This window comes from Bemisia tabaci, chromosome 7 (genome assembly GCF_918797505.1).
Source record: "Bemisia tabaci chromosome 7, PGI_BMITA_v3".
Classification (NCBI taxonomy): domain Eukaryota; kingdom Metazoa; phylum Arthropoda; class Insecta; order Hemiptera; family Aleyrodidae; genus Bemisia; species Bemisia tabaci.
The window spans coordinates 17,567,864-17,588,631 of record NC_092799.1 but is presented as its reverse complement, the minus strand read 5'-3'; the positions used below and the strand labels follow the sequence as shown (position 1 = coordinate 17,588,631).

The 20,768-nt window shown below is 38.3% G+C and overlaps 1 protein-coding gene and 1 long non-coding RNA gene across 7 annotated transcripts in view; one reads left to right on the top strand and one right to left on the bottom strand.

Annotated features, from left to right (window-relative positions):
- Positions 1-20,768, top strand: part of Tet (Ten-Eleven Translocation (TET) family protein) — a 150,775-nt gene that overhangs the window by 116,441 nt on the left and 13,566 nt on the right. For all 6 annotated transcript variants that reach the window (XM_072302657.1, XM_072302653.1, XM_072302656.1 and 3 more), the window contains 11 exons: positions 756-875; positions 7,829-7,903; positions 8,684-8,825; positions 9,282-9,380; positions 13,534-13,736; positions 14,486-14,697; positions 15,264-17,126; positions 17,643-17,820; positions 18,595-18,818; positions 19,098-19,284; positions 20,101-20,483. In XM_072302657.1, coding sequence (XP_072158758.1) covers positions 756-875; positions 7,829-7,903; positions 8,684-8,825; positions 9,282-9,380; positions 13,534-13,736; positions 14,486-14,697; positions 15,264-17,126; positions 17,643-17,820; positions 18,595-18,818; positions 19,098-19,284; positions 20,101-20,483 — 3,686 coding nt within the window. The remainder of the gene's footprint in view (positions 1-755; positions 876-7,828; positions 7,904-8,683; positions 8,826-9,281; positions 9,381-13,533; positions 13,737-14,485; positions 14,698-15,263; positions 17,127-17,642; positions 17,821-18,594; positions 18,819-19,097; positions 19,285-20,100; positions 20,484-20,768) is intronic.
- On the bottom strand, positions 10,354-13,515 carry LOC140225098 (uncharacterized). The gene is made up of 2 exons (XR_011900266.1): positions 12,839-13,515; positions 10,354-12,017 (listed from the first exon to the last, which is right to left on the bottom strand). It is a non-coding gene; the product is annotated as an uncharacterized lncRNA (long non-coding RNA).

The following is a 20,768-nucleotide window of genomic DNA, read 5'->3' as shown; positions in this document are numbered from 1 at the left end:
AGTGTATCGATCAGGTTTCTTTTCTTTAAATTAACCATGATTGGAGCGGTGTTCACTTACCCCATATTTATGGCCTGAGTACGCAACTGCGTATCTTCGTTTCCGACATTGAAGACTCCCTGTCACACTTGATTTTTCTTCTCTGTCAGCACAATATTCTTCTCCGATTTAAAGCTATAAAATTGGCTTGTTTCTCTTCGAAAAAAAATAAAATAGGAGCAGAAATTTTTGAAATACCGCGATTGAGATCCGTGAATTCTTCGGACCATCGATATTATGCTTTTTCAGGGTGTTTATACAAATCCGGAAAGTCCGGAAATAGTAGTGATTTTTAAGAGTGGTCCGGAAGTACTGAAAAAGTGCAGAAATTCCGCAAGAAGGTCCGGAATTTCCGTCATTTATGTCGCAATTTTAGCGAGAAATTAAAAATTTTGAAGTTTTTCGAATTTTGTCGAATGGAAGTACTGCAAAAGTACTGAATTTTTCTGTTGAGGAGGTACTGAATTTCTTGGGAATGTGCTAAAAAATTACTGTAAAAGTACTGATTTTTGGTTAACCTGTTTTAGTAGACACCCTGTTTGTTTTCCCAGTTAGATGCAGCCTCGTTCCGCAGCGTCGTCGCGCGTAACGTAAGGGGTAAAAATGTTTATCAAGCTACACGCGCGATGAATGGCCAGATTATGCATTTCTGTGTGATATTGAAGTTGTCGATTGATTCTTGATGCACTGATGCATTTATTCAATCACTGTTACAGGGTTACCGGAAGTCGCGCGGGAATTCGTCTCAAGCGAGCACGCCGCAACCGTCCACCCCGGCAGGAGCCATCAATGGTGTAGTCGATTCCCCCAATATGATGAGTCTACCTGAACATTCTGTAAGTGTCCACCACCGTTTCTCCTAATAATTAGAATCTAAGTCGACAGGAAGAGATGCGCCTACCGTGCCGCACCGAAAAAAAAAAAAACACATCGGATCTAGAGTCCGGACTCTTGAAAACATTGACAAGAAAAAATACTCTTGATTCAATCGGATTTTTGCTTGAATCAAAAGGAAATCCGCTCAAATTAAGAGGCTTGGTTCTTGATTTAAGCTAAAATCTGATTGAATCAAGAGTATTTCATCTTGTCGATGTTTTTAAGGGTCTGGACTCCAGATCCAATGTGTTTTTTTTTTTTTTTCCAGTGTAGAAAAAAGGTCGAATGTGCGTTCAGGTGTCTCTAAAGAGCTTGATGCAAAAACGGCTTTTTTCGCCCCCCTCTGGAAGTTCTTCAGACTTTGTCTATTGATTACTCATACTTGAGCGCTTCTTCTCCCAAATTTTCAGACCCCCAAAAAATTTTGGGGGGGAGCTAGGGGGGGTGGAAGTCAAAACCTATGAACCTCGATATCTCTTGAACAAAGAAAGATATCGAGGTCCGGTTTGGACGAAAAATCGTCTAAAATTGCATACTTTCATTAATATAAACTTCGAAGGATTCTGCCTTTTTCTATTTCACTCGAGGGGAAGTGTCCCCTCCCGGACTCTCTTCCCCACCCGGTGACTGACGCTGCGCTGTGCTGAACGGTTCAGCCTGAACCTTTCCCCTACGTCTGACCGTTCCCCACTCCTCTGTCAATCGAACCATATGCCACCGCTTACGTATTGTCGCTCGCCCACCCAGGTACCTAGCGGCCAGCGGTCAGTTGATGATAAATCTCGCTCATGCTCCTATGCAGCTACGCATTGATTACGCCAGCTAATTACTTTCTAATAATTAGAATTTCTTCGATAATAGTTTTCTTTATTTATTCGACTGTATTTTTTTCTCTGTTCTACTGTGATTTCCTTGGTTCTCTACTGTGTTTTTTCCTAAATCTCTGAGTCAGAAATCTGAAGCACTTCGGTATGCACCGAGTACTTCAGATGTGTGACCTGAAATCTTCGGTATATACCGAACTACTTCAATTGTCTGACCCGAACTTCGGCAGATGGACCTTAACTTTTCGGATGCGTGATCCGAAAACTTCAGAGATCCATATGATCTCAGCCTCGGGTTCCATGCACAAATTTTTTTCTCCGTGTTTCCTTTTAGGGGACGCAACTAAAATTTCAGTAAATTTTTTCAGAAAAGTAAAGAAAAAAAAAAAAAGAAAAAAAGAAAAAGTGGCTAACGATGGTTCCTCACCTTCACGTGGTGTTGGCTGTTTTTAATAAGTGGGAACCGTCCATTTTAAGATATATAGTCTATTTCTTGCCCTGCCATTATTATTCTACAAGTTAATTGTGGGGTGAAAATTTCATAATGTTTTCTATGAAATCTTCAAAATATAGTGATAAAAAATTTGCAACTACTACAAAATCGGCTCGCGAAGCGAGCTGAATGTCACTCGCGTAGCGAGTAACCGGGGGTCCAGGGGGCGTAGCCCCCGGCTAGGCGTGACGGGCGCGCGAAGCGCGCCCAGAACGGCTAGTAAGATTCTAAAGGTGGAAATCCCGATATCACATTTTTAAGTCAACATATGTGCTTTTTTCCAGTTTTTAGGTCTAGAAAATTTCTTTTAAACGAAAGATCTTTTTACAAAGATCTCAATTTTTTATTTGAACCAAAACCAGTTTTTTAAATTGTTCGTCTTTTCCCGCATCCAACGAGTGGTCCATTGAGCTGGGGAACCAAACGGTTCCGGAGTTATGATCGATTGAAGTTTCCGCTCAACGCGCGCCGACCGATTTTCGCGCGGAAAATAGTCGGATTTGACTGTTATTGGATCAGATTGAATGTTCAAACTGAGCAAAATGCTTTATTAGGGACTCTTGAGGGTCGCTGAGTTCAGAAATTACCGATACTTCCAAAAAATTCACGTTTTTAAAATTACAGCTCCGCAGCGCTATTTTAGAGGCCCACTGAGCGCCGACCGGCCGCTCAGTGGTCCTGTCCGAAGCTGCAATTTTAAAAACGTGAATATTTTGGAAGTATCGGTAATTAATGAACTCAGTGACCCTCAAGAGTCCCTAATAAAGCATTTTGCTCAGTTTGAACATTCAATCTGATCTAATAACAGTCAAATCCGACTATTTTCCGCGCGAAAATCGGTCGGCGCGCGTTGAGCGGAAACTTCAATCGATCATAACTCCGGAACCGTTTGGTTCCCCAGCTTAATGGACCACTCGTTGGATGCGGGAAAAGACGAACAATTTAAAAAACTGGTTTTGGTTCAAATAAAAAATTGAGATCTTTGTAAATTTTTCGTTTAAAAGAAATTTTCTAGACCTAAAAACTGGAAAAAAGCACATATGTTGACTTAAAAATGTGATATCGGGATTTCCACCTTTAGAATCTTAAAGTATGCAATTTTAGACGATTTTTCGTCCAAACCGGACCTCGATATCTTTCTTTGTTCAAGAGATATCGAGGTTCATAGGTTTTGACTTCCACCCCCCCTAGCTCCCCCCCCCCCAAAATTTTTTGGGGGTCTGAAAATTTGGGAAAAGAAGCGCTCAAGTATGAGTAATCAATAGACAAAGTCTGAAGAACTTCCAGAGGGGGGCGAAAAAAGCCGTTTTTGCATCAAGCTCTTTCCTTTGGTAAAATACGAATTTTCAGGGAAGTCCGTAAATATATTTCTTTTTAATTTTTCGGAGAATTTTATTCGCAACCAGATGTATATCATCTGAAAATTTCAAGAGAAAATATTGATAACACTCTTTCGTAAAACACTTTTTACTGTAGAAAATTTGGCAGCTTTTGAATGTTCATATGGCGTTTTTTCTCAGCACGGCAGTACAACCGTGCTATGGAAAAATGTTGAAAGTACATTCGGACGTTGCTACATTTATTACCACCGAATTGCAAGTAAAATCCACCATAAGTACATGGTTGAAAAATGATCGTAAGTTTCCCAGAAAATTTGCGTTTTATCAAAGGAAATTTGGCAACGTACACGGAAAAAAAAGATCGGTAGAATTTACCATTCCTTCAGTCTGTATTTCACACAGCGTCAATTCAGAGTCAATTCTGCTGGAAGAAAGGTAAACAGTAAAAGGTAAACTGCAGTACTATTTACTGGTACAGGTAACCATTCCTCTGGCAGAATCGACTTGAAGATCGACAGGCGCTGTGTGAAATACAGCGTGAAGGAATGGTAAATTCCACCAATCTTTTTTCTCAGTGTACGAAGGCTTCTATGGCAATTTTTATGCGCACGGCTGCACAGCAACTAGTTTTGAAAAATTTGATCCTAGATCAAAATTATCAATGTCCCATACACACTCAGACTCAAATTAGCTGATTTTGACTGCTTATATTTACCTTTTACGTTTTCTTCTAAGCGAAGTTAAAATCATCACAATTATTTGTTCTATAATTAAGGCCCCATTCTGGGTATTTTCGGGACATTCTATGAAGCCGCTCATAAAGTACATAACACCTTAAAGAGAATGCAGGTATGATTTTGAGCGTGCGTCACTGGTGCGTTAAAGATGATCAATCCCACGATTTAGTTTATAGCCCAAAAATCACGTTTCAAAAGCTTTACAGGCCATCGTTCCAAATATTTTTTGATAGACGCCCTTTAGCTTTTCTCATTCTCATCAGTTTTCGCATGTGGAAGGTTAAACCATCATAACATAATCTTCATTCCTGTCAGCATTGTCACTGAGTATTTGGGGATTTAATAATACAGCTCCTAAGTTTAGATACGGTTAGAATGAATACCACGCTCAATCCGAACTCGTATAAATTCTCTGTATCTTAAGTGGATCCGCTAGTAAGTTGTGTTGTGAAATCGAGGCACCAATGATTTTCACTTTCGCGTGGATTGCGTGTGGTGTGTGTGTGTGTGTCTCAAGGATTTATGAATTGAAACATTGAACTTCCAGGGCACTCCAGCTGAACTAATGCCAATGATAACCACGATATTTGTGCACGCTCAACTCTCATAACCGCACGCTCATTCCAAATAGGTATCGCAGAAATTCCCCAGGGACAACGGGAATTTAGATTCCGCAATTCGGAACTTCTATTTTTCGCTTGTTTTAGAAACGACGTATGTGTCACGACGGGTGTCTACAAGTCCGAAATATCCGGAAGTAGTACTGATTTTTTAAGGGCGGTCCGGGAGCACTGAAAAAGTGCGGATTTCCGCAAGAAGATCCGGATTTTTTCAATTTTGTCGCAATTTGAGCGAGAAATTCAAAATTTTGAAATTTTTTGAATTTCGTGAAATGGAGGTACTGAAAAAGTACTGAATTTTTCTGTTAAGGAGGTACTGACTTTCTCGGGAATGTAATGAAAAAGTACTGACTTTTGGCCAGCCTGTTTTAGTAGACACCCTGATTAATTTCCTCGTGCAGAAGAGAACTTTTAAGGATAAACATTCCTCATCGGAAAATGAAGGCTAAACATCGCGCATTGTCGTTCAACATTTTCATTTTAGTCATTCCTCCTCCTGTGAATGTAGTCTTTTTCCGGTTTGTGACACTGTGGAGGCCGGAAATACGGGAGCCAATCAGAAATGGATTCCCCATGTCTCAACTCTCAGTATTGAGGGACTATAACCGTGACCTGCCGCAATGAGGAAGGTCCCCCACGTGGGACTTGATGGCGGGACGATGAAAAGCGACCCTCCTCCCGTTTGTAGGTCGAGACGCGAGACGCGTGGATAGACGATAACTCCATTCATAAGTCGGGGTTAAAAATAATAAAGGACCCAGACTGATACTCCACGGGAGGGGGCTGCAGAGGGTCGTAGACGTAGGACGAGTTAAGGGTGGCGGCGAAGAAAGTGGGCGGAGCGAGGAAAGCGCGAGGGATGAGGATGGGACGGCCGCGGGCTCGGAGTTAGCGCCAGGCGAGGGTACGGATGAATAAGATTGGGGATAGCGCCCCGACGACGCACAGGGGATCGAGTCGATGGGGGAGCTCGGATAAAATTTGGAAACTTTAAAAGCTTTTAACTCCGTTTATGCAGAAATTTGAGGTTCTGAAAGTGGCTCCATTGGTTCCCTAATGAAATTTTCAGCTAGAAGCACCAATTTAATTTGAAAATGTGACGAAAACAGGTAAGGGTGTCTACAACTCAGGAAATACTACTGATTTTTAAGGGCGGTCCGGAAATACTGAGAAAGTGCGGAAATTCCGCAAGAAGGCCCGGAATTTTTTCATTTTTGTCGCAATTTGAGCGTGAAATTTAAATTTTTGAAATTTTTCCACTTCGTCCAATGGAGGCACAATAAAAATACTGAATTTTTTCTGTTGAGGAGGTACTGAATTTCTTACTAATGCACTGAAAAAGTACTGTAAAAGCACTGATTCTTGGCAAGCCTGTTTTTGTAGACATCCTGGGTTCTAAGAGTGGTTTCATTGGTTCCCTCGTGAAATTTTCACCGAGAAGCACCGCGTTAAGTTGAAAATGTGACAAAATGAACATCAAAATTTGCAGTTTTAGTAGAAAATGTCATGTCCGACTTCTCTGATTGACGCGACCCACTGTGCGGCGCTCCGACCCTGCTCAGGGCCGGGGGTGAATGACTCAAAGTGTCAACTCTTTCTTTTCCGGATCCCTTTCTCAAGCGCTGTCTCTACTCTTTGTTTACACTCCCTACCCTACCAAAGAAACGTACCACACGGCTTAGTGTGTGTTAAGTGGTGTTTCAGGGTATCTAGCGACCGGGAAAACAGGGAAATGTCAAGAAATCCGCAAACATTTGGCATGTCGGAAAGTTTTATTTTGCGAGCAATTTTCGTGTCAGGGAAACGTCAGGGAAATGGAAAAACACAGATAGTCTAGGCAACATATATTTTGCTCTATTCATCGCATTATATTTCTAATACATTAAAAAATTATCACTTACGCCTAATAAGTTTAACCCTGTCGAAAAATTAGGAATATTTGTCCTTCTTGTCGTAGGGAAATTTCGGGGAATTATTTTTTTCGTTTGTCAGGGAATTTTAATTTTCCCCCGGTTTTTTGTGCATTTTTTGTCAGGAATTTTTTTGGAAAATTGCTAGATACCCTGTATTTTTATTTGAAGTATGATGATAGATGACACTCCACGGGATAAAGCTAGGAAAAGGGACTTAAATCCACAAAAACTCAAATCGATGCTAGAGTGTAGAGGGTTGTTCTATTCTGAGTACATTTTAGCTTAGAAAACGCTGAAAATTTCAAATTCGTAGGGAGTAAAAGCGATTCAAAGTGTATAGGTTTCACCTGATTCATTCGAAGTTCCTTCATTTCGTCGTATATGCAATTTGATCTTCGGAGAGTTAAAATAGTTGCTCGAGGTCGATAGTTGCGGCGCGACCTCTGAAGAGTTGTAGACCTGACAATGATGACCATGTATATTATCTTGTAATCATTTACTCGCGTACCAGTTCGTCAAATATTCTTTATCTTTATCGGAGCTCGGAAAATTATAATCTCATTTTGATGAAATTCAAAAATTAAGGATCTGAAAGGAGGTCTACATTAGTTTCGCGAGACTGAAAACACCAAGGCATGAATTAATATTTTTCACATGCAAATCAACAAAAAAATTGTCATTACCTACATGCTTGCGAAATTATGATATCCCGACCATTTTGCCAAATCGTACAGAATTTCGTCGCAGAAACTGTTAAAAATTCTGTGAAACTGTAAAAAATTCCCGACCCAAAAAGAAGGTCGTCATCTAAAAATGTTTGGAAATCAAGGAACATTATCGACCCTTGATTTGAAGCAGATAGTTTGTTCAGTAGGTAGTTAGTTTGTTTAAGGGTATCATCTCGTGTTTTGCTCAAGTTAAACTTGATTTTGTTCCATTCAATAACTATGACTTTTCTCATTCGGAGTGTTGATTTTGTGTTACAGGTCTCATCAGTTAGAGCAGATGTCAAGATAGAATCTGGAGTACCTGTTACAGATCCGTCACTCACGCCAGGCCTGGTAAGCAGCACATGCTCCAAAGCATCAATTTTACTGAACAAGATCAAATTTTTTAGCGACAATGCTGCGGCAACTTTTATGGAATAAAACCTCCGGAAAATAACAAAGCATTCACTTATAAGGATATTATTACTTTTTTTGGGACAAGTTATGTATCATGTTAAGTGCTCAGTTGGAAGCAAGCACTTTTCGTATTCAACTCTCAATTAGAATTCTAGAATATTAGAGTATTGCAGTGGCTAAACAGTAAAGCAGAATTTTTCAAGATGATGGAAAAGTGTCTAACATCTTTAGTAAAAATAGCTCATAATACCATTTTTAATGCATTTAATATCAATTGGCAGAGGAAACATATACCTAACAGCAGTTTTCCAATACCAGGTGTCCAAATAAGAGCAACATATTTTTTATTATATCCACACAACTCTCAATACTTTATATTTTATTCAGAATCCACAAGAATTCGTCTCCTCTGATGCTACGTACTCTGGTTAAAATTTTTAGCGCTTTTCACAAAAAATTTTCATCAGTCAATTACAGGGGTCAAGTTTCATATGGGAAGAAAGTAAGCAATCTCATCCACTATACTTAGAACTCTTTGACTGAAGTAATTTACAATTTTTACTGTAAGACCCTGCTGACTGCCAAGCGCTTCTCTAATACATACATATTAGAGCTTTCTGCCTGCTTTTAACTTAGTGGCACAGTTATCATTATAATTTCTTCCAAGCCCTCTCAATGTTCATTTTTATTTACTTTACAAAATAATTTTTGTTTCAGACCATGCCGTTCTATGGGACTGGTGTTCAGTCAACAAATATTGTAGATACCAGTAGTTTTGTTCCACCAATCAGAGAACATAGGTTTCCTAATGCTGTTTGGCAACAAACTTCAGTGCCAGCTCCTGATCCAAGTAATCCAGGTGAGTACACTTGTTTCCAATTATTTTCATCAGTTAATCAATTCCTATGTACGCTTTAGTCCTGCATTATCATACCAAACAAACGATAGCGAGTTTGAGAGTTGAGACGTTGAGAGTATGACTCATAAGAAACATTTTGTAGGTTTCAATTTTATTCATTAGTTTTGAAGCTATGGCAATAAGGCACCTTTGAGACAGCCCTTTTGTTTTCCTCATCCATGAAGTAAAACCTTTTATGGTGATTGGATTCCTCTGTTTTCCTTTCTTTCAGAGCAACAGTTGAGTATAGATAGTGAAAATGAATATCATACTTCTTATGTACGGAAAATGATGTGACTTTAAGAATGAATTGTTTACCAAATTAGAGAAAATCTGATCCTATCAATTTTAAATGTAGGTAGTTATTATATTTTTAAGTTGGGTAATTAACTTTTATTCACATTCTTTCCTTTCTAGGTGGCTGGACCCCTCAAGGGCAGTTCATACAACAGTTACCTCCTCCTCCAACGCTGGATTACCATCCAACTCAATATTCTTATCACCAAAGTTCACCAGGTAAATAAAACAGAATGGTAACCTTGCTTTTAGAATATTGCTCCTTTCTGAGAGTGTATCCCAGATGAAGGCACTTAATTTTATACAGAAAATAGGTACACTCGTCCCAGTTAGCAAGATCGAGCTCCATCGCGGATTCTAGCGGTGGACGGTGCCAAAGCGGAATCGCTTATCCACATAGAGGAGCGGCAGTGTAGCTAGAGATATTCACCCGTTTGAATGTGGATACCCCTCGTCGGACTCGGAGTCCAGGCGCCGCTACTCGCGGCATCCGGAGCGGCTTTGTAGCACTGACGCAAGCGGCCCACGCGCGGCGTCACGCAGCGCGTTCCTAGCGGCAGTTCTGACTGATAATGAAATTTATTCGGGGTTTTTGTTTCTTTTACAAAACATCGGATCTTCAGGAAATAGATCTATATCTCAAGAGAATATAATTAAATTTTGAGGCTAAAAAGCTCAAAAATAAAATGTCAAAAATACCTCTGAAAGAATTTCACAATCCATGAAATTTTTTCTTGTATATTTTTCCCTTTATTCCTCAGTTTTTTAGCTTCAAAATTTCAGAAATCAGGCACTCTAGAGATGTAGATGTACTTCCTGTGGATCCGATTTTTTTAAAAGTAATCCCAAAAGAAAACTTAATTTTTTTAAAAGAAAACTTATAGTAAAGACCTATACTTATAATGTACTTATATCAAAGTGTTTTCGATAGGTACACAAAATACCAAGTCAAAGTTATTAACTAAAGTTATTTTCCATATTACCTCGAAAATCTATTTTTCTAGGAGACAAATTGCCTCTTGGATGAATTCGATATGTCGCTAATAAAACTTTTTATATTGAAATACTAATTATATGTGATTGCAGGAACGTTAACAGAAATTCTCATAATTATTTCCCCTATGGCTAACTAGATTTATTCTCAACAATGTAACAAAGGAGAACATTTAAAGTCAAGAAAAAAACTCAGATGTATACCAACAAAGATATTTTATTACCATTATATCATTCCAAATAGACTCGTTTCTAAATTTAAGATGTACATTGATGATGTACAAGATGATCTTTTCTCTAGGGCAAACTAGAGATTTAAGAGAAAATTTTATTACCTAGTTCAGTTTTTCCATTAATTAAAAAAGTTGATGTATGGAACACATTGCACAAGTAATAAGCATAATTTGTATGAAAATAAGAAATTCTGGAGACTAGCCATATCTTAAAACATTGGTTTTGATAACTTATTATTCTTCTACAACCCTGTTGATAAGAGTCTCCTCTCGGAATCGGCACTATTAAGCAGATGTAAGAATTATTATCGATAAAATTGGAAAGCTGACGAAAGAACAGTATTAATGACTTTAGCCGTATTTGATGGAGCCTCAACATACGTCCAGAATAGGATGCTGCAAATACTTTCTATCAAATCTCATCGAAGCTGACAATGAATCTTCACCACTTTCTCAAGGAAAATATAACTTTTGCCACTTTATCATCAGATGTCGTTCCAAGGGTATATCCTTCATTCCTCACAAAAACATTGAAAGACATTCAACTCCATATATTGTTGAAAATCCTGACATTGAAGGATGCATGTCATTGAAAATCCTAAAACATGTCGTTAGGAATTCTAGGATGATGAATGACATTAAACGGCGCATGTCATTGGTCATCCTACGATTATGGATGACACATGTCATTGAAAATCCTAGGATAATCAATGACACTGAAAGACACATGTAGCTGGTAGCACAAAGGGAGCATGTTTACCATAGAGAACCCTGCAAAGATGAATGAAGTTTGATGTAGAAAATGTATACTAAGGTATTGATTGATGCGCCACATCTAGTCCGAATAACGCTTACTCCAGTAACTCTTCATTAGTCACCGGTGTAAAGTATCGTGAGATTTTGACTGCGAGACCCTCAGTTTTGGGGGGATGGAGTTACACAATGTCTATAATTTAAGCTTAATAAGTTATAATGATAAATCATGACATTCAGATCCACTTAAATGATGCCGACAAATACAGCTAGATCACTAAAAAGTATGACAGAAAATATTCAAGGCTTTGAACTACATAAAATCAAAATTTTCAGGTAATATACAGCACAAATATGTAACTCAAACTTGAGAGGGCATCAAACTTGCTGAGATGATGTTTCATGATGAGCATCAAAAGAAACTGCTTTCTACAGTTTATCAAAGTCCTTCTGTGTTGAAAGAGTATGCGTTAAGAAATTATATAAAAAAAGACTCACCAAATATAAAGTTCTTCTTTAAAACTTAAATTCAGAACACTTTGGTTTGACCTACTGATTCAGATATTTAGGCATTTCCAACACTGAACTTAAGTACACTTTTCTTCTTCGTTTGAAAAAATTAATATCTGGACAAATCAAACTTTGAAAGTCACTTTTTATGATTATTTAAGTTGCCTACACTAAATCTTCCTTGATATCAATGTTGTTTGAAGCACTAAATGATGAATTTTGAGGTGATTTGATTTTGCTGCTAACTCTCTACCAATGATTGCTCAGATACAGGATGGGCAATCAGATCATAGAATATTAGCCGCTTGGAAATTCCAGAATACTTGGAAATAAATCTGAGTGCAGATGCTCGTCTGGAGTGAGGCCACTGAAAAATAGATGAAGAAAATGACATTACACATTAGCTTCACACCTAATAAACCCAACTTATGTTTAGTTCTTATACATTTACTCTGTAAAAAGAATCAGCGATTGTTATCATTTAAATATTGAATACTTCAGAACTAACGCATAAAAGTTCTGTGAAAATCACCATTTCATTTCCGTTGACTTCTGAGAGACTCCGCAACCCCTTGAGGTATGTTATTGTGAACAAATACTCCACACCTAACAAGGAGCACCCAGCAGGTGAAACCAAAATCAATTACTCATTGAGTTCAGCTTATCTCATCCGAGATAGGTTACAATGGACAAGGACAATTCCAACCCTGAGCACAGATGAAAGTACTTAGCGGAGAAGAAGTGAGATGCAGTCTGAAACTCATTGATTAAGTATATACGTCGACAACTCATAAGCAAGCTCACTGCTCGAGTGCTTACACGAGTCTACAAGATATAAGCCAGTGGTACCTTGCATTAGCCAAGTAAGATTCGAATAGACTACAATCACGAAAATTTTGGCTTATTAAGCTGAATTGTGTTCTTGCCGAATTAGTAATTCAACGTCTGGAGGACAACTGAGGATCAGCTGTCCTGCACTTTCGCAAGGAAATATGTTGAATTCAAACAAACAGAGCATGGTACAAAGTGGTAGGGAGGTTAGCTCTGAAAAGGAAAACTAACTTTCGTCCCTCAGCGAAATAACTAACTAAGAGATAAATACTTCGGCTTTGTTTCTTGCACGAGCGGCAGAATTAAACACCGGTAAAGAAAATGAAAACGCAATAAAAACATGGGGAAAATACTTACTTTAACAAGTGGACTTTACAATCAATTCCATAAGCGCTCACGACTCAAATCACAACAACTTGCCTGTTGAAGGACGCGCGGCGCGCGCATCCAGACTCCTGCATTTCTCCGCAACTCCAAACGCACTACACACGCGGCTAGATGCGCTCGCCTGGACTCGTACCCGACTCATTTTCGTTCAACCGCTAGAGACGGTGGATGAACACTGTCAGAAGCGCGCTTATCAACTCAGTCTCCAATCTGCCGCTAGAGACTGTGGACGGAGACTGTAAGGAGCGCGCTTAGCAATGCCATCTTCAATCTACTGCTACATTTTGTGGATAACGCGAGTATTGGAGCGAGCTCCTGTACGGGCTAATGGATCCAAATGACGGAGCTCAATCTTGCTAACTGGGGTGGAAGGCCGCTTTGAATAAACACTTTTTTGTGTCTGAAATCGTTTTGTAAACCAAAATTTTCAGATCCCTCAGATTTTTACAGTCTTATTATGAATGGTTATTCTATGAACAGGTATATTATTCTTTCGTAGTACTACTATGTGTAAAACATCCAGAGGTAAGGAGCCATTAATATTTTCTGGCCGTTCCGTCTAAACAAAAATTGTTTAAATTTTTCATTTAGTTTGTATATATCATCTGTATTTTCTGATGTGTTTAGTCAGAAATAAATTCATTAATTTTGTAATGGTGTTCCAGGGTATCAACAAACAGCTCAAGGCACGTTTATGCAAACACCAAATGGGAGCTACCAAAACTCACAACCATCCCCTTTAGTTAATGGTGGCGTAACACCAACTGTAAATTCAAATCAACAGCTGAATGGCTCAACGATGGAATATGTTGATGCATCACCTAGACCATCTGAATTTGTCAATGGGACTTACAGTCATTCAAATCAAGTAAGTAAACAATTGGGCTTCATTTTGCAATCAGGAACTACAATATCTGACTCATTTCTAAAAGCTCTCATCTGCATATGGAGACTAATGACATATAAATTGTTTCTAAATTGAGCTGAAAACTGTAGCTCTCACTTGCAAAGTTTTGTCTTACTGCAGCCTCAAACAATAGAAAATGTTTCTTCTCAAGAGATACCTGGAAATATTGGAGTAATTTTGTCGTTCATCGCAAAAAAAAAAAAATAGATTTTTCCCATGAAATACAACATTTTCATATAATTTGGTCAACAAGTGCAGATTTTAAACTATCAAAAAAATGAGTTCCAAATTTTAGAAAGGTACTCAATTTGCAATGCGAAGACATTGCAACTTATCTCTATTTTATTTCGAATAGTTTCAAAAGAATTTCGCAAGAACAGTCAGCAAATTTCATTAAGAGTGTTTGTCCTCAGCAACTTTAGCCGGCGCCATTCAAAAGAGTATAAACAGCCATTGAAGCCGCCAAGTCAGTGCCTTTTTCGGTAATTTAAATTTCTAGATGTGGAAATTTTTTTTAAAGTCTAGCAAGCGTCAACATGTTTAAAATAATAAAACCTCAGATGGAAATTTTGTTTGACAGTCAGGGGAAAGCAAGAAAAAGCTAGGAAATCGGGAATTGAATTAATTATGGAAATTCTGCATTTTGCGTGCATTGTTGATGTTATTTCATCAACCTCAACTAACATTACTGATAACTGTATTCTTTACAGGATGTCACAATGATACCTCCTTCAACAACACCAAACAGCAGGTGCAGTTCTGTTCATGCGGAAAGCAACGGAGATGCTGTTAACAATATCCCTAGCTCTGTAGTCAAAACACCAACAAGCAACAGCTTCTCTTCTGGGCAGGGAAACGCAATGCCTGGGTACCCACATCAACTACCTCCCCAATCTCAGCAGAGTTCACACAACTCTAATGGGTGTGTATTACTCTATTAAACTATTACTCTCAGAACTTGGAAGAATCGTACTCCATCTACACTGGTATCTATTAGTTGGAAAGCAACTAGATCAAGTAAATGGAGTGATAATTATTACTATTGACATTAATAATTATTAGTCCTTAATAAACAGAATTATAAATAGTGTCTACAAAAACAATTCTCCGGGTGACAAGCCCTTGAAAAGTCAGGGAAAACCTGAATAATGCAGGGAAAACCAGAAAAGTCAAGAAATTTTTCTGCAGAACCTTGAAGTTTTTCTCTTCCAGCCAAATAATTTCATTTTTTCGATTTCAAGAGACTTAACGATTAAAATTTGTTGCGAAAAGAAGTTTTATGAGAAAGCAAGCCAACCTAGAACATTGGAAAGGCAGGAAGAAATCGGAAATCTTTATTTGAAACAAACCAGAAAATTCAGGGAATTTTGAAATCCAAGAAACCTTGTCACCCTGATTTTGCGATTTTTAATTTTTTTTTTTTCGTCTTTTACTCTTTGAAATTGATGTGCTGGTCAATTGATAGAATTTTTTTCTTCTTTTCTACAGGTACCCAGGCGGTGAAATAAATTCTGGGGAACAGTCAGCTGAACAAGAGTCTCTTAAACTGATGAAATCAGAAAGGCTCAGTCCTTTCTCCCCTCAGTCACCTTGGGCAAATGCTCGATCTCAAAATTTTTCGGGAAATAGGAATGAGCGAAATAATTCAGAAAATCTTCCTAACAATGATGTAAATATTTCCTCATATCAGCAGCAGTCTGAACAGCCAAGCCATGCAAGTAGTCATGTTAACAACCGGTTAAAAAACATGATTTTAAATAAACAACAAAACAACCAACAGCAGCAACAAAACTTAAATTTACAGTACCAGCAACAGCAACATCATCAGCAACAACAACAGCAACAACAACAGCAGCAACAACAGCAGCAACAGCAGCAGCATCAACAGCAGCTACAACAACACCAACAACAACAGCAGCAGCAGCAACAACAACAACAACAACAACAGCAGCAGCAGCAGCAGCTACAGCAACAACACCAACAACAGCTTCAACGACAACATCAACAGCAAATGGCTGAAAGCCACCTAGAGCATCAACAGCTACAAAGAAACCAAAGTATACAGTCGCCAAATCCTGAAAGTTACGGCGGCAGTGGAATGCACCAACAACATCAGCAGCAGCAATATATGATAAACGAATCTAATAATTCCAAATCTCCAATGAATAATTTTTTAGCCCAAGGCCACCATCCTCGGAACTTAGTTACTGAGGGTGGTGGCGTTAAACAATGGAACTCTCACGAAAGAGTTCCAGTAGCAGATGCTAATGCCTCCGCTGCAAAATTTTTCTTTAAGTATGTAAGCCCCACAAGAAATGCAAAGGAAGATTTCATAACACATATCAACCCAATGCCCTTAAACACAAATTATGTTAATACTCACAGCAAGTTAACTGTTCCCTTTCCTCCGTTCCCTAAATCTGATTGGAATATTCAGAATATTATCAAGCAGGAAACACCATCAGAAACTGACATAAATTTTAACATCAAAAAAAGTTCTTCTATAATGAAACCATTATCTGAGGAGCCACGAGAGAGTGGACATTATTTTCCAGGAAAATGCTTGATTAATGGTTCAACTACTAGTGAAAAACTGCAAAAAAATGATCGCAATAAATCGTGGCCTTCGTACAAACCTCAAGACCTTGTAAACAGTGCATCATATGTCCGAAATAATTACAGCTTGAACGGAATGCCAATTTCTAATCCTGAACGTTTTGAAACGCATAAAAGAGAACCTGTTACCTCTTTGTATGATCCCGGCTATTTTCCTTCAAATCAATTTCCAGTAAAAAACCACCCTAAAAAATGTCTGCCTCTGGGCTCTTTTCTGGAACAACCACTAAAGACAGATCCAGCAAAGCGCTCTGAAAATTATTCCTGTCGGATTGAAAAGGAAGTGGATCATAAATCAAAGGTTATAATCGAAGATCGAAGGCCTGCAGGAATCAAAATCTGTCATGTGCCAAGATATCAAGAGATTCCTTTTGGATCTGATCCAAGATTAACTTCGGGAAAAATTAAGGAGGAAAAATGTGATGGATCTGAACTCAAGTCCAGTTTTATTTTTGGTGCGGGCGGAGGGCCTTGTTCAATGGAGACTACAGGCGGGTCGTGGTGCTGTAGGCAAGGAGGAGTGCAAACTCCAACCGCTGAACATTGTTGTCAAGGGTTGCAGACGAAGGATGAAGTTCTAGAATCAAATGAAGACAATGAGAAAAATGTTACGGTGAAGGACGAAAAGAGCAGTTTATTAGATTGTAAGCCAGAAATGGATAATATCAATGACGTGAAACCTCCTATCTCATCTCCGAATATGTCAGCAAAAGAATTTCAGGAGCATATTGAAAGGTGAGCAGTACTTCATTTTGTTATTTTCTTGTGCTCATTGATTGAACAAGGTTGCCAGTCAGGGAGTACCAGGATACCTGGAAATGTCAAGGAATTTTTAAAAGTCAGGGAAAACCTGGATATGTCAGGAAAAATAACGAAAGTGTGAAGGAAAAAATTGTTGAGTCACATATATTTACTTTCTAGAATGGATTGAATGTTTGAAACAACAAATTTTGCCTGAAAACTACTTCAAATTATGTCTATTCAACCATCTGGCATATCCTCAATTGTCTGAGAATTTAAGCAAAATGTGTCAAGGAAATGTCAGAGAATTTCATTATATAAATTCTGTGGCAACCCTGAAAATGCGGCAGACTGAAACAGTCACAAATTTTCAAAATATCTCTAGTTATGGCAAATCAGGGCTGAATTTTAATAGGATACCTTGTTTTTTCGTCCTTTTTAAAGTCTGTTTATCGATCTCTCTAAAGTCTTTAGATTTCAACGTCTTCATTTCTGTCATTTCTAATTCAGGTTGAAAAATAACATCAAAGTTGAAGTTCCTGACTGTAACTGTTTTCCTGCGGATAAATTTCCACCAGAGCCTGGTTCATATTACACTCACCTTGGAGCTGCTGAATCCCTACCGGAGCTGAGGAAAGATCTTGAGAAAAGGACAGGACTAAAAGACAAAGCAATCAGAGTAGAAAAGGTGCGTACATTAATTTTCTTGAGTAATAAACACCCTTTCTTATTTGATAATTTACTTTGGTAAAGTCTTTTGGTACTATTTTCACGCACTTTAGAACCATTACCCAGCCTGTAAAAAGTTTTTTTTCTTTTTTTCCCAATGAGATTTTATTTAAGCTTTGTTTCATGAAAGAGGGTATCTTGATGGTGTAAGTCGGCAATCATATAACTCGGTTTGCGATGTCGCAGACTTCCTGTCATACTTTATTTTTTAAACAGAAAACTACTCAACGGCAATTCTTTACAAGTGCCGTGATTTTCTTCTCTGTGCGAAGAAAATTCTGCATAAACTTCTAGGAATGATGTTAATTTGTTCTCCTTTAAAAAAATAACATGGAGGCGTAGATTCTCAGACACCGCAAACGAGATATGTGATTGCGAACTTACGCCGTCGATGTGTTTTCTCCTGAAGTTATAAGGCATCAAATTTAAAGGAAGAAATGAACTTTTGAATTCAATTGTAATTTTGGTTTTCCGGTTTTTTTCTGGACTCTTAACCTTTTGATAAGTACCCTCATGTCTCCAAAATGCAGCCTGTTGAAAGTATCTCCTAATTATTTTAAGAATTGTAAACTAAATTCAGTAAGTAGAAAAATTTATTTTAACATGTATGACAATAAAATCTATGCCTTCTCTCGTTATGAGTCAAAGTTGATGCGACTTAAGTGACCATAATTTTTCTCTCGACAACAATTATCTTGTGTTCTAATTTTGATTTTCATCTTAACCTCCCCAGATCTTGTACACTGGTAAGGAAGGAAAAACATCGCAAGGCTGTCCCATGGCAAAATGGATAATTCGTAGAGCATCAACCGAGGAGAAGGTATTGGTGATTGTAAAGTATCGACAAGGTCACAAATGCTCCTCAGCATGGATTGTCGTTGTTCTTGTGGCGTGGGAGGGTGTGCCAACATCAGAAGCTGACTGCCTTTACTCCATGCTCACTCATAAATTGAATCGGTAACTATGTTTGCATTTTTATTTTTTGGTTTAGAATATAACTGTGTTTATTATTATTCAAGAAACAGGACATTTTTTTTGCATTATCCATAATTTTCAACGGAAATAAACCAAGGAATCACCCTTTTGTTTTGAATGGGAGAACTTCGAGCAGTTGAAAAATTTCTTTCAAGTCCCTCTCAAGTAATATTCATCAGTCATTTTGAAAGCATGTAGTTGTCACATCATGATCTTTTTTATTTCTTTTTTAATCCTAAGAAATTGTTTATTTTTGCACAGATATGGTTTACCAACTGTTCGAAGATGTGCCACAAATGAACCGAGGACTTGTGCTTGCCAGGGATTGGATCCCAAGACTTGCGGAGCCTCGTTCTCTTTTGGATGTTCTTGGTCCATGTATTACAACGGTTGCAAATATGCCCGAAGTAAAACTGTTAGAAAATTTCGACTATCAGTCCGCTCAGAGGTAAGTTGACTTATTTTCCTGGAACTTTTTATGAATTTAAAAGCTGAAAGTTTAAATGTATGTTTTCTGTTTTGTAAAAAAAAGTGTTTTTTAAAGAATGTAGTTTCATCTCATAGGTAGAGGACAGAAATTATGCTTTGGAAATTGATAACTGTTGAGCTAAATTAAAAGCTAAGATCAATATTTAAATAACTGTCAATTCATTGTCAGATCAAGGTTAGCTAAGAGAGTTAGGTCAATCCTGTCCCTTTCAAGAGTGGTCCCCTGGTCAAGGAAAGTTTATTTTTATCAGTTTGTGGCTAATCTAGGCTTTAAGACCTTCTGTGCTACAACTTTGGCATCCATTTTGAATTTACAATCTGTAGAATATTGTGGTTAAAGAAGCTCACAGGAGTTTTACTAGCTCAAAAATATGTCATTTTACTTACGTTACTTTTCTTGCCAAAGTATTGTATAATTCCCAAGATTGGAAGTAGTCCTGATATTCACTAGCGGGCTGATTATTGAAACTGATAGACAAAGCAATAGACAAAGAAGATATATGGAGTATAGAGCTTTCCTATTGGTTGAAATGGGTGGTTCCTGTAGACTAAGGGGGTAAATCATGGACTAACTATCGGGTCTCTTGTGAGTTGCTGTTAGTTAGTCTATTCCATTCCTCCTATGTCCTTTGCAACCACCCGCCTCCTCCAATAGGATCTTTTCAAATCCCTTTTGTTTTTTTTGTCTATAGCTTTGTCTATCAATTTCAATAATCGGTCCGCTGATCACTTTTAAATTTCACTACCATCTCCTTAATCTATCCACTTTTTTCAGGAACAAGAAGTCGAAGAACGATTGCAGTGTCTGGCGACCAATCTTTCCCCACTCTACCACTCATTAGCGCCCGAGGCGTGGAATAATCAGACTCAGTTTGAGCGAGAGGCTTCCGACTGCAGACTAGGTCTCAAACAAGGCCGTCCATTTGCCAGTGTTACAGCTTGTATCGACTTTTGTGCTCACGCACATCGGGACCTGCATAACATGAACAATGGATGTACTGTCGTCGTGAGTTTGACGAAACAGCGGGGTCTCTCGAAAGGCGAAGATGAACAGCTCCACGTGTTACCACTCTATGCGATGGACGATTCGGACGAGTTCGGAGATAAAATTGCTCAGGAAGAAAAAGTGAAGAAAGGAGCTGTTGAAGTACTGACTAAGTACGTTCATTGCACATATGAATCTACTATTCCAAAATAAAAATAGGTCATAATTAGTCACAAGGGGGTTTCCTTTAGCCAGTTCTAGCCAGCTCAACCACCATGTTCACAGAAGACACTTGAGAGCATTAAATACAATTTAGCTCAAACAGCTCATATTATAAAAATTCAAAGATAGTAATTTCATCTGCAGGCTTTTACATACGTACCATAGCCAGAAAATCATGGAAATTGACTCGGTTGATCCAAGCTAAGTTATCATGTAGAAGGCCGTTTTGTTACCCA